We start from the raw sequence: 20366 nt of genomic DNA, 5'->3' as shown, positions 1-20366 counted from the left end.
GTTTGTGGGCGGTAGCAGGCAAAGCAGCGGCGGGGAAATGGATGCGGTGGTGGGGACCTCAGCAGCGGCGGTGGGTCTCGGTTGTTGGCGGGGGACATGGGTGTTGGTGGGGGCATGGGTGTTGGCAGCGGAGGGTCCGACGGCGGTGGCGGCGAAGGGTCCGGTGGTGGCGGAGGGTTCGGCGGCGGTGAGGGCATTGGTGGCGGCCCTGAACTTGAGAGGATTCAGACCCCTACAGCCATTATGCCGAATACGACAGCGGCGCCCATTTCAAAAATGGCGCCTCAGTGCTATTTTTGAAATTCAAAGATTGCTGCCGCCAGCCAATCATGGCTCACGGTGGCCATCTTTGAATTTTAAAATGGGCGCCGCTGCCGTACTCGACGGAATGGCTGGCGGGGGCAAGATCTTCTCAGATCCAGGCCCACCGCCGACATCCAAACAGGCGCCAGTCCTGCAGCATTTGTGAAAAGGGCAAGCTTGGTTCTCACCATTGAATTCAGTGGTGAGAACCGCTCATTGGCTGAGAGGTGGAAGGCTCATCTCTCTCAGCCAATGAGCACTCCGCATCGGGATTTCTGTACTGAAATCCCAGGCGGAGCTGTCAATTGGGCAGCTCTGGTTATCAAGACCCATGATTGTGTGCAGAGGTCCTGATCCACGCATAGGAGGAGGTGAGTATGGATTTTTTTTTCACAGGTAATCCATTGGATTGTCTACTGGAGAAGATGACAGATTGGCTACATAGGTGAGTATGTGAGATAGTGTGTATTCATGTGTGAGTACATGTGTGTGTGCATGTATGTTTTGATAAAATTATACTTTCCTACAGTGTGTGTTTTTTTCAATATTGCTTTTGCTGTGGAAATAAAGGTACCAGCAAGCCCATAATGCCCCACATGCTGATACTTGTGGTTCTCCAAGTACTAGCATGCAGGGGAGGCTTGCTGGGAACTGTAGTTCCACAGCAAAAGCCAATATTTATATTTTCAAATGCACCACACTGTACCGGGGAGCTGGAGAGACCAGCTGAAGAAAGAAGATGACGGGAAGCCCTGGATGTGTGGCGGCCACGCAAAAGAGCTTACTGGCCGCCACACTCCAGGTGAAGATGCCGCAGAAGCCCTGGATGTGCGGCGGCCACGAAAAAGAGCGTACTGGCCGCTGTGCTCCAGTTGAAGGTCCCGGTAAATAAAAGATTTATAAGACTGTGTCTGTGTTTTATTTGAATATTTCTTTTGCAGGGGTAATATTGGTGCCAGCAGGCCCTTAATACCCTGCCTGCTGGTACTTGTGGTTCCCTGGGGTGCCCTGAGGAGGGGGACCCCTTTATTGTTGGGGTCCCCAACTTCCCTGGGATCCCCGGCCTGGGCTGACTAGCGGTCAGGGGTGATGCTGCAGCTGGGGGGCTGGTGAAAGGGCTCCCCTGGCTGTGACATGACCCCCTTGCTAGATGGACTCCAGTGCTGGTTTTGGGTAACACAGGGGGCCCTATGCATTTTTCCCCCCCTGTTTTTCCAGAACCAGGACCGGCTCAGAGCCCTGTGCTGGTTGTACCAAAAACGGGGGACCCCTATGTCATTTGTCCCCCGTATTTTGGCAACCAGGACAGGATCTCAAAAGCCTGGTGCTGGTTGTGCTTAATACAGGGGCCCCCTACATCATTTGTCTCCTGTATTTAGCACAACCAGTACTGGTGCTCCAAAGTCCGGGGCTGGTTGTTTTCTGGGTGGGTGGCTACGCTTTTTTTTTTTTACACATTCAATATTTAACATAAATGCGTAGATCTCACTGCTGCATTCGTCCATCTGTGACATTGATTTGATTTTCTCAGGTGTATTCTCACTACCAGTATGCCCTCTGTCACCCACTGATGCCCCTTTTGCACTGCACTGATGTCACTGCTCTGCACCGCTGCTGCTGCCGCTGCCCCACATGCCTACAGCCATCTTGCACTCTGCACCCCCCGAACCCATTTATCCCAACATTTAAAGATGTTGAGGAGGTACAGGTCGCGTGAACAAAAAGTGGGCGTGGCTTGCTGCAAAAGGGGTGGATCCTTGCAGCTTCCCCCCTTTTCATCACTTTGGGGGCTTGCCCAGAACTCTCCGAGACGCTGGCCAGCCCCCAGGCTGTCCCTATACAAGAGAACAGATGCCGTGCACATGCGCAAGGCATCTATTCTCCTCCTGCACACCCGCTTGCTGTAAAAGCGGTGGAGCCTCAAGGCTTCCCCCATTTTTGTCACTTTGGGGGTGTTCCCAGCATTCTCCGAGACGCTGGGCAGCCCCCAGGCTCTCCCTACACCAGAGAACAGATGTGCACGGCACATTCTCCTCCTGCACACCTGCTGCACTGCATAGTACTCCCCCCAACTTCCGACCCAACGTGGGTCACTGCAGCATGCAGACGGGACAGTTCCAGAAAAACAGGACTGTCCCACTGTTCTGCACCACTGCTGCTGCTGCTACCCCACACGCCTACAGCTGTCTCCCACTCTGCAGCTCCCAAACCAACCTCTCTATGTGCTGTCCCCTCTTCCATCTGCGTTAGTGTAACATTTTGTTGCCCTTCTCCCCTGCAGGTGGCCTGGTTTGCTCAATCAAACCCTGATAGCTAATACATTTTAAAAAAGCTATGGAATTCCCTAGACAAAAACGTTATGGTTTCATATGTCCCATTAAGGGTGCTTAGACATGATCTGAAAATTCACAAAACCTATTGATTTTCTGCCACTCAAACTCCAAAAAGCAATGAAATTACGATCATTAAGGCTGACACCTTAATGGACGTGTTCCTTGTGCAATACAGATATGGTATGCCATCACACCATGTGGTTAAAGACAGATTCAGCACACTCACAGAATGAGATTGCTGTCACTCACAAAATGGTGGAGCTGCTAATTCACAGAATTGTGTGGTCATTGGAATACACACGTCCACTCCACCAAAGTTCATAGGGGCTGGCTGGACTGTGTTGTGCTGCTGTTGTCCATAGGGGCTGGCTGGGCTGTGTTCTGCAGTCAGTTGTCCATAGGGGCTGTGTCCACTCCAAAAGTCTATAGGGGCTGGCTGGGCTGGGCAGTGTTGTGCAGTGTCACATAAAGGCTGTAGTCCTAAAGGGGTGCTGTAGTGTAGTCCAGAGGGTGATCTGTCCATCAGGGGTGCCCCCCCAAATTTATTTCTGTGTTTGTGAATTGTGTGCACTGTAGCTGCACGTGCATTAACAAAGGATTAGTGCCAAGCGTGCACCTGTGTCATAAGTAAAGGGCCGGCTGGCACATCTCTTAAAGGGTGGTGTAACCCCCAAAGTGCACTCCAACAAAAATAAAATAATCTCCTTATCTGTGTTGGGAATTGTGTGCACTGTAGCCGCACGTCCATCAAGAAAGAGCAGCACCAAGCGTGCACCTGTGTCATAATTCTGTTAAAGGGTGATGTACCCCCAAAGTGTGCTCCACAAAAAATAAACAATTCTTTTTTTTCTGTTTGTGTGTGAAATGTATGCGCAGTAGCCGCACGTACATAAACAAAGGAGCAGCGCCAAGCGTGTGCCTGTGTCATAAGTCTGTTATAGGGTGTGTGTAACCCCCAATGTGCACTCCAAAAAAAAAATTCTTCTTTTCTGTGTTGTGAATTGTGTGCGCTGTAACCGCACGTGCATCAGCAAAGAAGCAGTGCCAAGCATGCGTCTGTGTCATAAGTCTGTTAAAGGGTGTGTGTAACCCCCAAAGTGCACTCCAAAAAAAAATAATTATTTTCTGTGTTGTGAATTGTGTGCGCTATAGCCGCACGTGCATCAACAAAGGAGCAGTGCCAAGCATTTGCCTATGTCATAAGTCTGTTAAAGGGTGTGTGTAACCCCCAAAGTGCACTCCAAAAAAAATAAAAATAAACAATTCTTTTTTTCTGTGTTTGTGTGTGAAATGTATGCACAGTAGCCTCACGTGCATCAACAAAGGAGCAGCGCCAAGTGTGCGCCTGTGTCATAAGTCTGTTAAAGGGTGGTGTAACCCCCAAAGTGCACTCCACAAAAAATAAACAATTCTTTTTTTTCTGTGTTTGTGTGTGAAATGTATGCACAGTAGCCACACGTGCATCAACAAAGGAGCAGCGCCAAGCTTGCGTCTGTGTCATAAGGAGGTCATTCAGACCCACTCGTGAGCGGCAGTACACTCACAAGCGGGTCGATGTTCCCCAACTGCGCATGCGCACAATGGAGGGAGCTCCGTCGTGCGCATGCACGAGACCCGATGAGCGATGGGCTCTCCATCGCTCTGGGTCTCGCACCAAAGGGGGCATGCTGTGGATGTTGATTGACAGCACGCCCACTTTGGTGGGCGAGCTGGGGCATGCCTGCCAGTCGGAGGCGCTCCCATGGGAACGCCTACCATCTGAAGCCGGCCCCACTGACATCACTAGTGATATCAGTGGGAGTGATTTTGGCTCTGATAGAGCCAAAATCACTCCAGGGCTTGCGGTAGCGAGACCCTTCTGCAGGGTCTCGTCGCAAGCCCGATGGTCATGATGGTCAAGACCATCGTGACTATCATCATGGATGCTCGCATAAGCTGTGGGTGGTAAGCCACAGCTATGCGAGCGTCCAAGAGGCCACTCCATTTTCAGGGAGGAGGGCCCTGATTCAGAGCGAGCGCTCTGGTCAGAGCATTCAGCTCTGAATCAGGCCCTAAGTCTGTTAAAGGGTGGTGTAACCCCCAAAGTGCACTACCAAAAAATGAAAAAATCTTGTTTTCTGTGTTTGTGTGTGCCTTAGCTGCACGTATATATCAATATAACATAAATGGAGGACAAAACTTTGTCCGATAAAAATAAAATAGGGAAAGATCAAGAACCACTTTTTCCTAGTGCTGAAGCTGCTGCCACTAGTCATGACATAGATGATATCTCTGACAATCGCCATATGTTACGGCGATTCACCAATAGCCCATTACAGTATGTCAAAATTGGATTGCATTTGCTAAACAGAGCAAATGGCCACGTGTCAACTAGTCTGTGAAGACAAGCTTCACGGGCATAACGTCTGCTCTCACTCCAGGTGGCCCTGCTCGAATACAGCAAGAGGATAGTTTGTAGCACCTTACATTAGCAGGCTTCCTACAATAAAATACCTTCAAAGCCAAGAGTGTTATCTGAGGTTTGGGTCTTGTAGCTGTGCTAATTTGCATTTACACAAGAACCTGGGAGAACAAAGGACTGTACTTTTTAGCCTGGGAAGGGTGGGGGCTGCTGAGAGAGGGGGGGGCATGTGGAACTATAAGGCTCAGCATTCCACACTGTTAGGAGTTCACTTAGTTTAAGTGAGATTTCAGTGCACCATTTCTCATACACACATTAATACGCACAATTGCGCTGTTAACTAGTCACATAGTAGCGAATGCATAAGATCCTGTATGAAAACGCTGTTTATTAGCTTAATGCGCACGCATCTGCCCCAAGTTAACTAGTGTATTTACATCACACCCCGCATACTTACACATTACATATTCACATAAAAGGTTTAATAAGCTATAAAGTCTAAGATTAAAGTTTGTTCATTCTGTTAAATAAAGATTATTTGGTAACTAAGGTTTTATACATGATAAGTAAGCCGTGATTGGTATTGTACTGATGTGTACTCTTTCAACAGTATTCCGGTACCTTCAGAGTGGAGATCGCATCATGCATTCTCAACTTCTGCAGAGACTTTCAAGCAACAAAATGTACATTATATGAACAACTTTTAGGATAATTGCATGAGGCAGGAAACGAGAGACCCCCAGTTCTTAGAGGCTGGGTTGTGTCTATTTGAATCAACCTGTTAAATGCCTTGTAACATATGCCCTCTCCTTTAGGACCAATGGTATTAGCAACAAACTTCTCTATTGTGTTATTCATTACACGAGGGGTATAGATATTTGTGCTGACCCTGGGTTCCTAGTCTTTGTGCTGAATGCTGATTGACGAGGGGTTTCTTGCTGATACCTAACATCTGGACCAGAGAATGCTGCGTATGTATAATTGTACTTGGGTCTGTATAATCCCTTTGTGCTAAGATTATATGAGGATCATAGTGTGTAACTGCTGTACTTTACTTGAATAATACTTTGTGCTTTGGAACCACATGTTCTAAGTCTGGAGTCTTTATTTACTGGATGACTGCGTATGCAAATTAACGTCATCCTTAGAGGTTTATAGAATATTAGAAGGTATAGGCAGGGGTATATAGAAGTTCAAATGCAGAATCCTTAGTATCAAAAATCCCCAAGGATATTCCTCGTGTGGTGGTGGTTGTGATGCCTGACCTTCCCCGCATTGGACGGGAAGAGGTGGCTTTTTCCACCATTTACAGGCCCTCTGCAAGTGCTGAAAGGAGCACCCACAGTCCACTTGCTGATATGCAAATTGAAGATGTCACTGTTGAAGTACAACAGGATGAGGATACTGGAGTAGCTGGCGCTGAGAAGGAAGTTGGCGAGGAGGATTCTGATGGTGATGTGGTTTGTTTAAATCAGGCTCCGGGGGAGACAGTTGTTGTCTGTAGGATGAAAAAGCCCATCACGGTCATGCCTGGGCAGAAGACCAAACATTCCACCTCTTTGGTCTGGCAATATTTCTATCCAAATCCAGAGAACAACTGTCTTGCCATATGTACCATATGTAAAGTTGAAATAAGTAGGGGTAGGGATGTTAACCACCTAGGAACATCCTCCCTTATATGTCACCTGCAGCGCATTCATAAAAAGTTACTGTCAAGTTCAAAGACTTTGGATAAGACTTTAAGCAGTCCAAGGACACCTCAATCCCTTTGTCCTGTTGTATCCAAGCACCTGCAAACTACACTGTCAACTCCCTCCTCATCAATTTAGTCCTTAGTCAGGATCGGAAGTAGTCCTGCAGGCAATGTCACTGGCATGACTGACTTTTCTATCCGGGATTCATCCAGAGGATCCTGCATTGCTACGCCTACTGCTGCCGCTGCTGCTGTTGCTGCTGGGAGACGTTCATCATCCCAGAGAGGAAGTAGGAACACCACTACTTTTACTAAACAATTGACCCTTCAACAGTCCTTAGCGTGGAAGATGAAGTACGACAGCAGTCATCCTTAAGCAAAATGGATAACGGAGGCCTTGACTGCTATGTTGGTGTTAGACATGCATCCGGTATCCACCATTAGTGCAGTGGGATTTAGACAATTGATGGAGGTAGTGTGTCCCCGGTTCCAAATTCCATTTAGATTCCACTTCACTAGGCAGGTGATACCGAGACTGTACAGAAACGTCAGAAAAAGTTTCCTCAGTGTCCTAAAAAATGCAGTTGTACCCAATGTCCACTTAACGACGGACATGTGGACAAGTGGAACAGGGCAGACTAAGAACTATATGACTGTGACAGCCCACTGGGTAGATGTATCACCTTACGCAGCAACAACAGTAGCGGCATCAGTAGCAGCATCTCAGAAACACCAGCTCATTCCAAGGCAGGCTACACTGTGTATCACTGGTTTCAGTAAGAGGCACACCACCGACAACCTCTTAGAGAAACTGAGGGAAATCATTGCCCAGTTGCTTACCCCACTTTGACTGTCCTGGGGATTTGTGATATCTGACAACGCCACCAATATTGTGTGGGCATTACATCTGGGCAAATTCCAGCACATCCTTTGTTTTGCTCTCACAATAAATTTGGTGGTGCAGAATAATCTGAAAAATGACAGGGGCATGCAGGAGACGCTTTGGGTGACCCAAAAATTTCTGGCCACTTTCGCCATTCAGCGACTGCATGCCAATGACTGGAGAGCCAGCAAACACTCATGAACCTGCCCTGCCATCGCCTGAAGCAAGAGATTGTGATGCGGTGGAACTCACCCCTCTATATGCTTCAGATGGAGTAGCAGCAAAAGGCCATTCAAATCTATACATCCACCTGTGACATAGGCAAAGGAAGGGGTTAGCACCTGACTCAAGCGCACTGGAGAATGCACTGTTGTGCAAGTTTCTCCAGCACTTTGAACTTGCCACACATGAAGTCAGTTCAGACACTGGAGAGAACAAAAGAATTCAGGTGCATAAAAAGAAAAAGAATAAATCTAAATATAGTGTCTATACATAAGCTGCTCCTAAAAGGTAGTACCTGTAAACATACCTATAACCAGCCAGAAAATGTAAATCTGGATATAACGTCACTAGATAAATATTAAATTGGTTAGCCTAATGGTGTGGTAAAGCTATAATCTTTGTCTGGATTTAGTCATAGCTTTACCACGCCATTAGGCTAACTAATTTAATATTTATCTAGTGACGTTATATCCAGATTTACATTTTCTGGCAGTTCATACACTGCCAGCTTGAGTCAGGTCATTCCCCTCATCAGGCTTTTTCAGAAGCAGCTGGAGAAAGTGAAGGAGGAGCTAAGACGGAGTGATTCCACTCGCCATGTGGGACTTGTGGATGAAGCCCTTCATTCGCTTTGCCAGGATTCCAGGGTGGTCAATCTGTTGAAATCAGACCACTACATTTTGGCCACCGTGCTCAGTACTAGGTTTAAAACCTATGTGGTGTATCTCTTTCCGGCCAGCACAAGCCTGGAGAGGTGCAAAGACCTGCTGGTGAAAACATGGTCAGCTGAAGCGGAACATGACACGTTAACAGCTCCTTCTTCATTTACTCCTGCAACTGGGGCTGCCAGGAAACAACTTAGGTATCCTAAGCAACCCACTGGCAGTGATAAGATGCAGGGCAGGCAGGACCTAGGACCTCATTCAGAGCCGGTCATTGTGGCCACATGATCAAACGCCACCGATGTTCGCTGAACTACGCATGCGTAAAGTTCGCAATGCGCTTGCGCAAACTTGCTGCTACGATCAGAAATTTCTCTCTCCTTGAACACAGCCAGATCGGGTGGTTTGTACTCTGTCCTGATCGTAGTGCTTAAGATAGGGTATGGTCAACCTTAAGCTCTACGACCAGTTCCGATGGTTCCTGATGGTCTCGATTAATTCTTATATGGCCGGAGATGACGTCTAATGCGTACGAGAAGAGGGCTTATTTTTTGTCTTCCGGCCGCTTCCTCCCCTTGTTAGGCCAGCTAACGATCCGATCTTAGGGACGCAACATGCGAGTGCATCATTTGCATATCCGGCCTCTTATCCCATATGACCGTGCAGCCGCAACGACTGACTCTGAATGAGGTCCCAATTTTGGACATCTGGTGCGGACTGAAGGATCTGGCAACAATTTCTGTCATGTCTACTGTCACTGCATATGATACTGTCAACATTGACAGAATGGTGGAGGATTACATCGGTGACAGCATCCAAGTAGGCATGTTAGACAGTCTTTACCTGTATTGACAGGAAAAATAGGCAATTTGGAGGCCTCTGTACAAACTGGCTCTATTTTACCTGAGTTACCCCCACTCCAGTGTGTACTCCGAAAGAGTGTTTAGTGCAGCCGGGAACCTTGTCAGCGAAAGGCGTAGGAGGTTGCTTCCACAAAATGTGGAGAAGATGATGTTCACAAAAATGAATTATCAACTCTTCCAGGGAGACCAGCCTCCAGTACGTACAGAGGGACCTGTGGTGGTGGATTCCAGCGGGGACTAATTAACACTCTGAGGATGAGGATGTACACAACACTGAAGAGGGTGAGGAATCGGTGGATGAACAAGATGAGGATGACATCTTGCCTCCATAGAGCCAGTTTGTGCAGGGACAGATTAATTGCCAGCTTGTTTTGTGGGGCCCAAATGAACCAATCATTTCATCCACAGTCATGTAGCTGACCCTGGCGCTGAAATGATTGGTTTGTTAAAGTGTGCATGTCCTGTTTATACAACATAAGGGTGGGTGGGAGGGCCAAAGGACAATTCCATCTTGCACCTCTTTTTTTTCATTATGTACTGTTTGGGGCCAAGTTTTTCAAACTGGCATCCTGTCTGCCACTGCAGTGTCACTCCTAGATGGGCCACGTATTTGTGCCGCCCACTCATGTTGCTCAGCATAGTCATCCAGCTACCTTGGTGCAAACTTTTGGACTAAATACAATATTGTGAGGTGTGAGGTGTTCAGAATAGACTGGAAATTAGTGGAAATTAATGTTATTGAGGTTAATAATATCATAGGAGCAGAAAAACCCACAAATTCTGTGATTTTAGCTGTTTTTATGCATTTTAAACAAAAAATACAGATCCAAAACACAAAACCCAGAACCGAAAACACAGAAGGGTGGTTTTGGCAAAAACAATCCAGATTCAAAACACGAAGAAAGATCCAGATCCTAAACCAAAACACAAAACACGAAAAGTGGCCGGTGCACACCCCTAATATATATATACATATATATATATATATATATATATATATATATATATATATAGTCAAAAAAGTAAATTTGTTGTTCTTTGAAATTCACTTTTATTATAACTAATTTTTACAATCCTTGTGTATGTATTTATTACTGCAGGGAGCCATAGAACAGTAATATTTTTAGCTCATACTATTAACGGTAAAATTTAGCATTAGAAATTAGCCAGACTGCAGTTTTTCCTACAGTATTTGTTCTGGTATATTTTTGTAAAGTATTTTGTCATCTAACTATAAATAAATGTTAATTCTAGATCAGTTATGGAGCAAGAGACCCTGTGCTGAGTGACAGAAGGATTTATCCACAGTTTTTTCGAACAATTTACAATGACCAGGTGCAGTTTTTGGCAATTATAAAATTACTGAAACTTTTTGGGTGGAACTGGGTCGGGATCATTTCATCAGATGATGAAAGCGGAGAGCGGGAGCTCCAACAGCTGAGCAGGGAGTTAACTGATTATGGAATATGTGTGGAATACAAGATTCAAATTTCTAAAACAAGTCTTATGAAGATGAGCATTAAGAATGTCATTCATAATTCTACTGCTAAGATTATTATAATTTGTGGCACAAATAGTCGTCATTTTATATATATTTTGCTAAGATCTGCACAAATTAATATGAATAAGACATTTGTTCTTCCAGCTTCATGGTCACTTGTACCAGAGATTGCGTTACCACATGAGTGGGGATTACCAACAAACTGCAGTCTTGTGTTCTCACTTCCTGTATATGACATCCCTGGAGCACAGGAATTTCTAGATAATGTTCACCAATCAAATGACCCCAATGACCCATTAATGGAGGATATCTGGATAACTGAGTTTCGCTGCATCTCTAAAAATGACCTTAAAAATGTGTTTATCCAAAAAGTACGAGAAATGCCCATCCGAAACTGTACTTTAGGATCAGATTTTCCATCCTATACAAAATTTACTAGAGATGCAATTCCTTACAGAGTGTACCTTGCTGTCTATATCATGGCTCAAGCCTTGCATGACATGTATTTAATTTTAAACAATAATGGTAAAGGAAACATTTTTAACACAAATGTATATAAAGTGAGTATAAAAAGCACCAAAATTCTTATGTCCGTACAGAGGGCCTGATTCGATGGTTTATGTACATATCCGATTGTTGTGGATTTGTGCATGTACAGGGACCCTTCTGCTCATGTGAAGAACGGGTCCTGTGTGACCACTCGCAGACCTCCCTTAGTTGTAGCATGATTAACATGCTGCGACTAAAGAGGATGGGATGAAGGGTGGCCAGGGCCGGCAACTGAAATCTTGGTGCTTATGTTTTTGGGGTGCCCTACCCCCTCCCAGTAGGTGCATGCAGGTCATTTATTGGCTGTTTCTCTCCAGCCTCATCCCCAATGTCTTACAGACTTATCCTCACCTGTGTTGCAACAACCTCAACCCCCGTTTTCCCAGCCTCATCCTCACCTGTGTTGCCACAGCAACATCCCTGTGTCCAGTCTCATCCCCCAGTGTCTCTCCATTTTCAGTCATCCACTAATCTACCCTGTCTCTCAGAATCATTATACAGTACCTACACCTGTCTCTCAGCTTCATCCCTCATTGTCTCTTAGCATCATCTGCTCCACTGTGTCTCTCAGCTTCATTCCTCACCCTGTGGCTCTCATATTCATTCCTCACTCTGTCTCTCAGCTTCATTCCCCAGCCCCAGTGTCTTCCAGATTCATTGCTCACCCTGTGTCTCTCAGCCTCAACCCAGCCCCTGTGTCTCCTCAGTCCCTGTGTCTCTCATTTTTATTTACCAGCCCATCTCTCAGCCTCAACCCATCCCCTGTGTATCCCCAGCATTGTGTCTTCAGCTCCATTATCCCCCGTATTTTCCCCCCACTTCATCTATAGCCCCCCACCACCCAAACTGTGTCTCCCCCAGCCCAGTCAACACTTAGTTGTGCATGGCTCTACTTTGATCCAGCAGTGCAATGTGATTATGTTGTGCAAGCTGCACCGGGTGGCTGGACTCCCTCACTCTACCTGCACCTGTGCCCTGCAGTGCTTACAGCTATGCACTGGGCTCCCAAGATTCCTGAGGGGCCGGAGCCCAATGGAATTGTAGGGCCCAGTTCAAGTGTCCCCTTATTACCCCCCCTGTCACTGGGTTTGGGGATAGCAACCAGGACCATTGTACAAAATGGGTGCATGTCATCCCCGTTTTGTAGGCATGCCAAGCCCAGGGACTTCCTCATCAAATGAAGACTTCCAGAACCTGGCAGATGGGTTCTGATGGCCAGGCTACATACATTTCGGCTTAAACAGACTGGTCGATGGCAGTGACATATTTTCAGGCAAAGAAAGATGCTCCATGCAAACCGAGTCACACAGGACACTAAGAAGGGCTGTTTGATGTAACTACAGTGATAGTTTATGAGAAGACCTCTGTAAACCTAAATAATACCTTTATCCACTAGGTTGCAGTAGAGTCATATCAAGTGTACTGTATAAAAGCAATTAAAAATACACAATGATTTATTTCTCATATGCAGTTTGTAGAGATAAGTGAAGGCCTGGGGTGCCTTGAAAAGGGGTCCCAATTCCCAAGGGTTACCCAGCCAGGGCTGCTTAGCAGTCAGTTATCAATGCTTTGGCCAGGGGACCCGTTGAAAAGGCTCTCTGGCTGTGGCATTACACCCCTGCTAGAAAAAGTCCAGTGCTGGTTATAGAAATACAGAGGATATCTACTCATGTTGTCCCCTGTATTTCCACAACCAGGACTGGCTCAACAAAGCCTGGTGCTGGTTTATAAAATACATGGGAACCCTACACATTTTCCCCCTGTATTTTAAGAACCAGTACAGGCTCAAAAGTGCCTGGTGCTGGTTTACAAAATACAGGTGAATCCTATGCATTTTTTTCTCCTGAATTTTAAGAGCCAGGACAGGCTCATCAGAGCCTGGGGCTGGTTATGCTTTTAAGGGGGAGCCCCACATCTTTTTTTTTATTGTTACATTTAATTGTTTATAAACACTTAGAAACATGCATGGCTCTGATGGATATGTGCATGTTTCTGTGTAACTCAGACCATATAACTCGAACCTGCTCAGGCTAGACTTGCTATCCTGAAGCAGTCTGTTTTTTGACAAGTTTTCAGTCAGTAATATAGTGCAGGTTAAACATTCACACTCTATTACATTGCCCGAGTTGTATCCTCACAATGGCAAAACATCTGGATGTGTGTTGCAGGGGTCTGAGTTTGCATGTTTTCACACTGTGGGCCTGATTCAGAGCTAAACGCTCTGACCAGAGCGCTCGCTCTGAATCAGGGCCCTCCTACCTGTTTTTGGAGCGGCCTCATGGACGCTCGCATAGCTGTGGGTTACCACCCACAGCATATGCGAGCGTCCATGATGATGGTCGCGATGGTCAAGACCATCGCGACCATCAGGCTTGCGACGAGACCCTGCGGTAGGGTCTCGGTGACCGCAAGCCCTTGAGTGATTTTGGCTCTATCAGAGCCAAAATCACTCCCAATGACATCACTAGTGATGTCAGTGGGGCCGGACCCAGACGGTAGGCGTTCCCATGGGAATGCCTCCGTCTGGCAGCCATGCCCCCGGCACGCCCACCAAAGGGGGCGTGCTGTCAGTCACAATCGACAGCACGCCCCCTTTGGTGCGAGACCCCGAGCGACTTATTTCTCGTCGCTCGCCGGGTCTTACGCATGCGCACGACGGAGCTCCCACCGTCATGCGCATGCGCATTCGCACAACATCAACCCGCTTGCGAGCGACCTTTGCTCACAAGTGGGTCTGAATGACCCCCTGTATTTCATAGAGTGAGTTCCAAAAATGTGAGTATAGCTCTATACTCACACATTTTCCAAACTCGGACCCTATTACATTTTGCCCTTAAGATGTGTATCCACTACATGAGAGTGTAACAACTGTACGATTACAACATTGTAATCATTCAAACGTTCACCAACCTGTGCAGTGTATAATGTCATTCAGTGCAGGCACCCTCCCTCACCCCCGAATATGCCCAATCTGTCATTATCGGCAGATTGACCTACATGTTCAGGCGATGTCAAATGCCGACAATGACCAGTGGAAACGCACATCGCATGTCGTTGCCGGCATTTTACTGCACGATTAATAAACTATTGAACATTAACGATGTTGTAATCATTCAATCGCTCATTTTTCTCCTGTAGTGGATACACGACTTTAGACAGAGACAATGAGCCAAATGTAATAATAAGCGGATTGTGAAAGTGCCAATATTTGGTGATTAGGTTGGTTCTGCATTTAAAACAATTCCTGCTTTTATCTTGCATATAAAAATCGCCAAAATATCAGCACTGTCTGCAGCCCACAGACTATTACTACTGACCCAATGACTTGCTTAGAATCAGACTCATTCTTTCTATTTGCAAATGAAAAGTTTAAAGTAGATAAATATATATTTAAAATAACAATATAAATATATACTATACTGTACAACACAGAAGCAACCAACAAAGAAAGATTGATGTCCACATACTGTAAGCATGGAGAGGAGTTTAAAACCAACTCCTTATACTGTACCAGGGGCAAACATAGAATTTCTAGAGAGGGGTTTGCAAATGATTAATTTTAGCTGGAGTGTGGCCAGTGTATGAATAGACACAAACAATAATAAGATAAAGCGCTCTGTGGTAATTGGTCTACTGTATAAAGTTAATTGACTTTCTGTAGTCCCGTATAATATATATGTCAGTGCTTCGTACAAAGACTGGTTAGCAAAAACTTGGGGCTGTGTGTTCAAAATGGATTGATTTGGTGGGAGGTGTCTAAGCAGAAAGACAGCTCTCTAATATATATGTGTATATATGTATATATATTAGGGGTGAGCGGGTTCGGATTTCTGAAATCCGAACCCCCCCGAGCCCCCCCGATCCGAGTCCGATCCGAGTCAGGCTCGACTTTTCCCGCCTGACTCGGATCTGAAATCGAGGCAAAACGTCATCATCCCGCCTTCCGAGTCTCGCGGGTTTTGGATCCTATATAAGGTACCCGCGTCGGCGCCATTTTCTCACTCGGCTGTGGACAGTGAAGAGGGAGGGTGGGAGTTAGGGCTGTGTAGTGTAGTGTAGTGTAGTGTAGTGCTGCTGTTGTCCACTACTTCAAAGTCCATAGGGGCTGGCTGTGTTGTGCTGTGCTGCTGTTGTTAATAGGGGCTGTGTCCACTACTTCAAAGTCCATAGGGGCTGGCTGGACTGTGTTGTGCAGTCAGTTCTCCATAGGGGCTGTGTCCACTCCAAAGTCCTGTGCAGTGTCCCAGTCCTAAAGGAGTGCTGTAGTGTTGTCCAGGGGGTGCTCTGTCCATCAGGGGTGCTCCCCCCAAGTGCTAAAAAAATAATATATTTTCTGTGTTTGTGAATTGTGTGTGCAGTAGCCGCACGTGCATCAACAAAGTAGTGCCAAGCGTGCGCCTGTGTCATAAGTAAAGGGCCGGCTGGCTTGACCGTTAAAGGGTGCTGTAACCCCCGAAAGTACACTCCAGTCCAAACCAAAAAAAATTATTTTCTGTGTTTGTGAATTGTGTGCGCAGTAGCCGCACGTGCATCAACAAAGTAGTGCCAAGCGTGCGCCTGTGTCATAAGTAAAGGGCCGGCTGGCTTGACCGTTAAGGGTGCTGTAACCCCCGAAAGTACACTCCAGTCCAAACCAAAAAAAAAATTATTTTCTGTGTTTGTGAATTGTGTGCGCAGTAGCCGCACGTGCATCAACAAAGTAGTGCCAAGCGTGCGCCTGTGTCATAAGTAAAGGGCCGACTGGCTTGACCGTTAAGGGTGCTGTAACCCCCGAAAGTACACTCCAGTCCAAACCAAAAAAAAAAATATTTTCTGTGTTTGTGAATTGTGTGCGCAGTAGTCGCACGTGCATCAACAAAGTAGTGCCAAGCGTGCGCCTGTGTCATAAGTAAAGGGCCGGCTGGCTTGACCGTTAAGGGTGCTGTAACCCCCGAAAGTACACTCCAGTCCAAACCAAAAAAAAATTATTTTCTGTGTTTGTGAATTGTGTGCGCAGTAGCCGCACGTGCATCAACAAAGTAGTGCCAAGCGTGCGCCTGTGTCATAAGTAAAGGGCCGGCTGGCTTGACCGTTAAGGGTGCTGTAACCCCCGAAAGTACACTCCAGTCCAAACCAAAAAAAAATTATTTTCTGTGTTTGTGAATTGTGTGCGCAGTAGCCGCACGTGCATCAACAAAGTAGTGCCAAGCGTGCGCCTGTGTCATAAGTAAAGGGCCGGCTGGCTTGACCGTTAAGGGTGCTGTAACCCCCGAAAGTACACTCCAGTCCAAACCAAAAAAAAAATTATTTTCTGTGTTTGTGAATTGTGTGCGCAGTAGCCGCACGTGCATCAACAAAGTAGTGCCAAGCGTGCACCTGTGTCATAAGTAAAGGGCCGGCTGGCTTGACCGTTAAGGGTGCTGTAACCCCCGAAAGTACACTCCAGTCCAAACCAAAAAAAAAATTATTTTCTGTGTTTGTGAATTGTGTGCGCAGTAGCCGCACGTGCATCAACAAAGTAGTGCCAAGCGTGCGCCTGTGTCATAAGTAAAGGGCCGGCTGGCTTGACCGTTAAAGGGTGCTGTAACCCCCAAAGTACACTCCAGTCCAAACCAAAAAAAAAATTATTTTCTGTGTTTGTGAATTGTGTGCGCAGTAGCCGCACGTGCATCAACAAAGTAGTGCCAAGCGTGCGCCTGTGTCATAAGTAAAGGGCCGGCTGGCTTGACCGTTAAAGGGTGCTGTAACCCCCGAAAGTACACTCCAGTCCAAACCAAAAAAAAATTATTTTCTGTGTTTGTGAATTGTGTGCGCAGTAGCCGCACGTGCATCAACAAAGTAGTGCCAAGCGTGCGCCTGTGTCATAAGTAAAGGGCCGGCTGGCTTGACCGTTAAGGGTGCTGTAACCCCCGAAAGTACACTCCAGTCCAAACCAAAAAAAAAATTATTTTCTGTGTTTGTGAATTGTGTGCGCAGTAGCCGCACGTGCATCAACAAAGTAGTGCCAAGCGTGCGCCTGTGTCATAAGTAAAGGGCCGGCTGGCTTGACCGTTAAAGGGTGCTGTAACCCCCGAAAGTACACTCCAGTCCAAACCAAAAAAAAATTATTTTCTGTGTTTGTGAATTGTGTGCGCAGTAGCCGCACGTGCATCAACAAAGTAGTGCCAAGCGTGCGCCTGTGTCATAAGTAAAGGGCCGGCTGGCTTGACCGTTAAGGGTGCTGTAACCCCCGAAAGTACACTCCAGTCCAAACCAAAAAAAAAATTATTTTCTGTGTTTGTGAATTGTGTGCGCAGTAGCCGCACGTGCATCAACAAAGTAGTGCCAAGCGTGCGCCTGTGTCATAAGTAAAGGGCCGGCTAGCTTGACCGTTAAAGGGTGCTGTAACCCCCAAAGTACACTCCAGTCCAAACCAAAAAAAAAATTATTTTCTGTGTTTGTGAATTGTGTGCGCAGTAGCCGCACGTGCATCAACAAAGTAGTGCCAAGCGTGCGCCTGTGTCATAAGTAAAGGGCCGGCTGGCTTGACCGTTAAAGGGTGCTGTAACCCCCGAAAGTACACTCCAGTCCAAACCAAAAAAAAATTATTTTCTGTGTTTGTGAATTGTGTGCGCAGTAGCCGCACGTGCATCAACAAAGTAGTGCCAAGCGTGCGCCTGTGTCATAAGTAAAGGGCCGGCTGGCTTGACCGTTAAGGGTGCTGTAACCCCCGAAAGTACACTCCAGTCCAAACCAAAAAAAAAATTATTTTCTGTGTTTGTGAATTGTGTGCGCAGTAGCCGCACGTGCATCAACAAAGTAGTGCCAAGCGTGCGCCTGTGTCATAAGTAAAGGGCCGGCTGGCTTGACCGTTAAAGGGTGCTGTAACCCCCGAAAGTACACTCCAGTCCAAACCAAAAAAAAATTATTTTCTGTGTTTGTGAATTGTGTGCGCAGTAGCCGCACGTGCATCAACAAAGTAGTGCCAAGCGTGCGCCTGTGTCATAAGTAAAGGGCCGGCTGGCTTGACCGTTAAAGGGTGCTGTAACCCACAAAGTACACTCCAGTCCAAACCCAAAAAAAAATTATTTTCTGTGTTTAGCCGCACGTATATATCAAATCGATATAACATAAATGGAGGACCAAACTTTCTCCGATAAAAATAAAATAGAGAAAGATCAAGAACCACTTCCTCCTAGTGCTGAAGCTGCTGCCACTAGTCATGACATAGACGATAACATGCCATCAACGTCGTCTGCCAAAGCCGATGCCCAATGTCATAGTAGAGGGCACATACAATCCCAAATGGCAAAGTTCAGGAAAATGACCTTGAAAAAGACATTTAAATCAGCTGAAGAGAAACGTAAACTTGCCAATATGCCATTTACGACACGGAGTGGCAAGGAACGGCTAAGGTCGATCCCTAGTATGTTCATGACTAGTGGTTCAGCTTCACATGACGATGGAAGCCCTCCTCCCACTAAAAAAATCAAAAGAGTTAAGCTGGCAAAAGCACAGCGAAGAACTGTGCTTTCTAAGAAGATATCACAAATCCCCAAGGAGAGTCCAAGTGTGGTGGTGGTTGCGATGCCTGACCTTCCCAGCACTGGACGGGAAGAGGTGGCTCTTTCCACCATTTGCACGCCCCCTGCAAGTGCTGAAAGGAGCACCCACAGTCCACTTGCTGATATGCAAATTGAAGATGTCACTGTTGAAGTACAACAGGATGAGGATACTGGTGTAGCTGGCGCTGAGGAGGAAGTTGGCGAGGAGGATTCTGATGGTGATGTGGTTTGTTTAAATCAGGCTCCGGGGGAGACAGTTGTTGTCCGTGGGATGAAAAAGCCCATCACGGTCATGCCTGGGCAGAAGACCAAACATTCCACCTCTTTGGTCTGGCAATATTTCTATCCAAATCCGGACAACAACTGTCTTGCCATATGTACCATATGTAAAGGTGAAATAAGTAGGGGTAGGGACGTCAACCACCTAGGAACATCCTCCCTTATACGGCACCTGCAGCGCGTTCATAAAATGTTACTGTCAAGTTCAGAAACTTTGGCTAAGACCGTAAGCAGTCCAGGGACACCTAAATCCCGTTGTCCTGTTGTATCCAAGCGCCTGCAAACCACACCGTCAACTCCCTCCTCGTCAATTTCCTCCTTAGTTAGGATCGGAAGTAGTCCTGCAGGCCATGTCACTGGCATGACTGACTTTCCTATCCGGGATTCCTCCGGAGGATCCTGCATTGCTACGCCTACTGCTGCCGCTGCTGCTGTTGCTGCTGCTGGGAGTCGTTCATCATCCCAGAGAGGAAGTAGGAACACCACTACTTTTACTAAACAATTGACCCTCCAACAGTCCTTAGCGAGGAGGATGAAGTACGACAGCAGTCATCCTGAAGCAAAATGTATAACTGAGGCCTTGACTGCTATGTTGGTGTTAGACGTGCGTCCGGTATCCGCCATTAGTGCAGTGGGATTTAGACAATTGATGGAGGTAGTGTGTCCCCGGTTCCAAATCCCGTCTAGGTTCCACTTCACTAGGCAGGCGATACCGAGACTGTACAGAAACGTCAGAAAAAGTGTCCTCAGTGTCCTGAAAAATGCCGTTGTACACAATGTCCACTTAACCACGGACATGTGGACAAGTGGAACAGGGCAGACTAAGGACTATATGACTGTGACAGCCCACTGGGTAGATGTATCACCTTACGCAGCAACAGCAGCAGCGTCACCAGTAGCAGCATCTCAGAAATGCCAGCTCGTTACAAGGCAGGCTACGCTGTGTATCACCGGTTTCAGTAAGAGGCACACCGCCGACAACCTCTTAGAGAAACTGAGGGAAATCATCGCCCAGTGGCTTACCCCACTTAGACTCTCCTGGGGATTTGTGATATCTGACAACGCCACCAATATTGTGCGGGCATTACATCTGGGCAAATTCCAGCACGTCCCATGTTTTGCTCACACAATAAACTTGGTGGTGCAGAATTTTC

The 20366-nt window shown here is 46.7% G+C and overlaps 1 protein-coding gene across 1 annotated transcript in view; it reads left to right on the top strand.

Moving 5' to 3' along the window:
- LOC148442526 (vomeronasal type-2 receptor 26-like) overlaps window positions 1-20366 on the top strand; it is a 50657-nt gene that overhangs the window by 2866 nt on the left and 27425 nt on the right. Inside the window, exon 2 of the mRNA XM_088463868.1 lies at window positions 10615-11386. Within this exon, the coding sequence (XP_088319994.1) occupies window positions 10615-11386 (772 nt within the window). The remainder of the gene's footprint in view (window positions 1-10614; window positions 11387-20366) is intronic.

The sequence above is a fragment of the Taudactylus pleione genome, unplaced genomic scaffold (genome assembly GCF_031769625.1).
Source record: "Taudactylus pleione unplaced genomic scaffold, aTauple2 ptg001476l, whole genome shotgun sequence".
In the NCBI taxonomy this organism is placed as follows: Eukaryota; Metazoa; Chordata; class Amphibia; order Anura; family Myobatrachidae; genus Taudactylus; species Taudactylus pleione.
The sequence above is the reverse complement of the archived record's forward strand: the minus strand, read 5'-3'. Positions and strand labels throughout refer to the sequence as shown.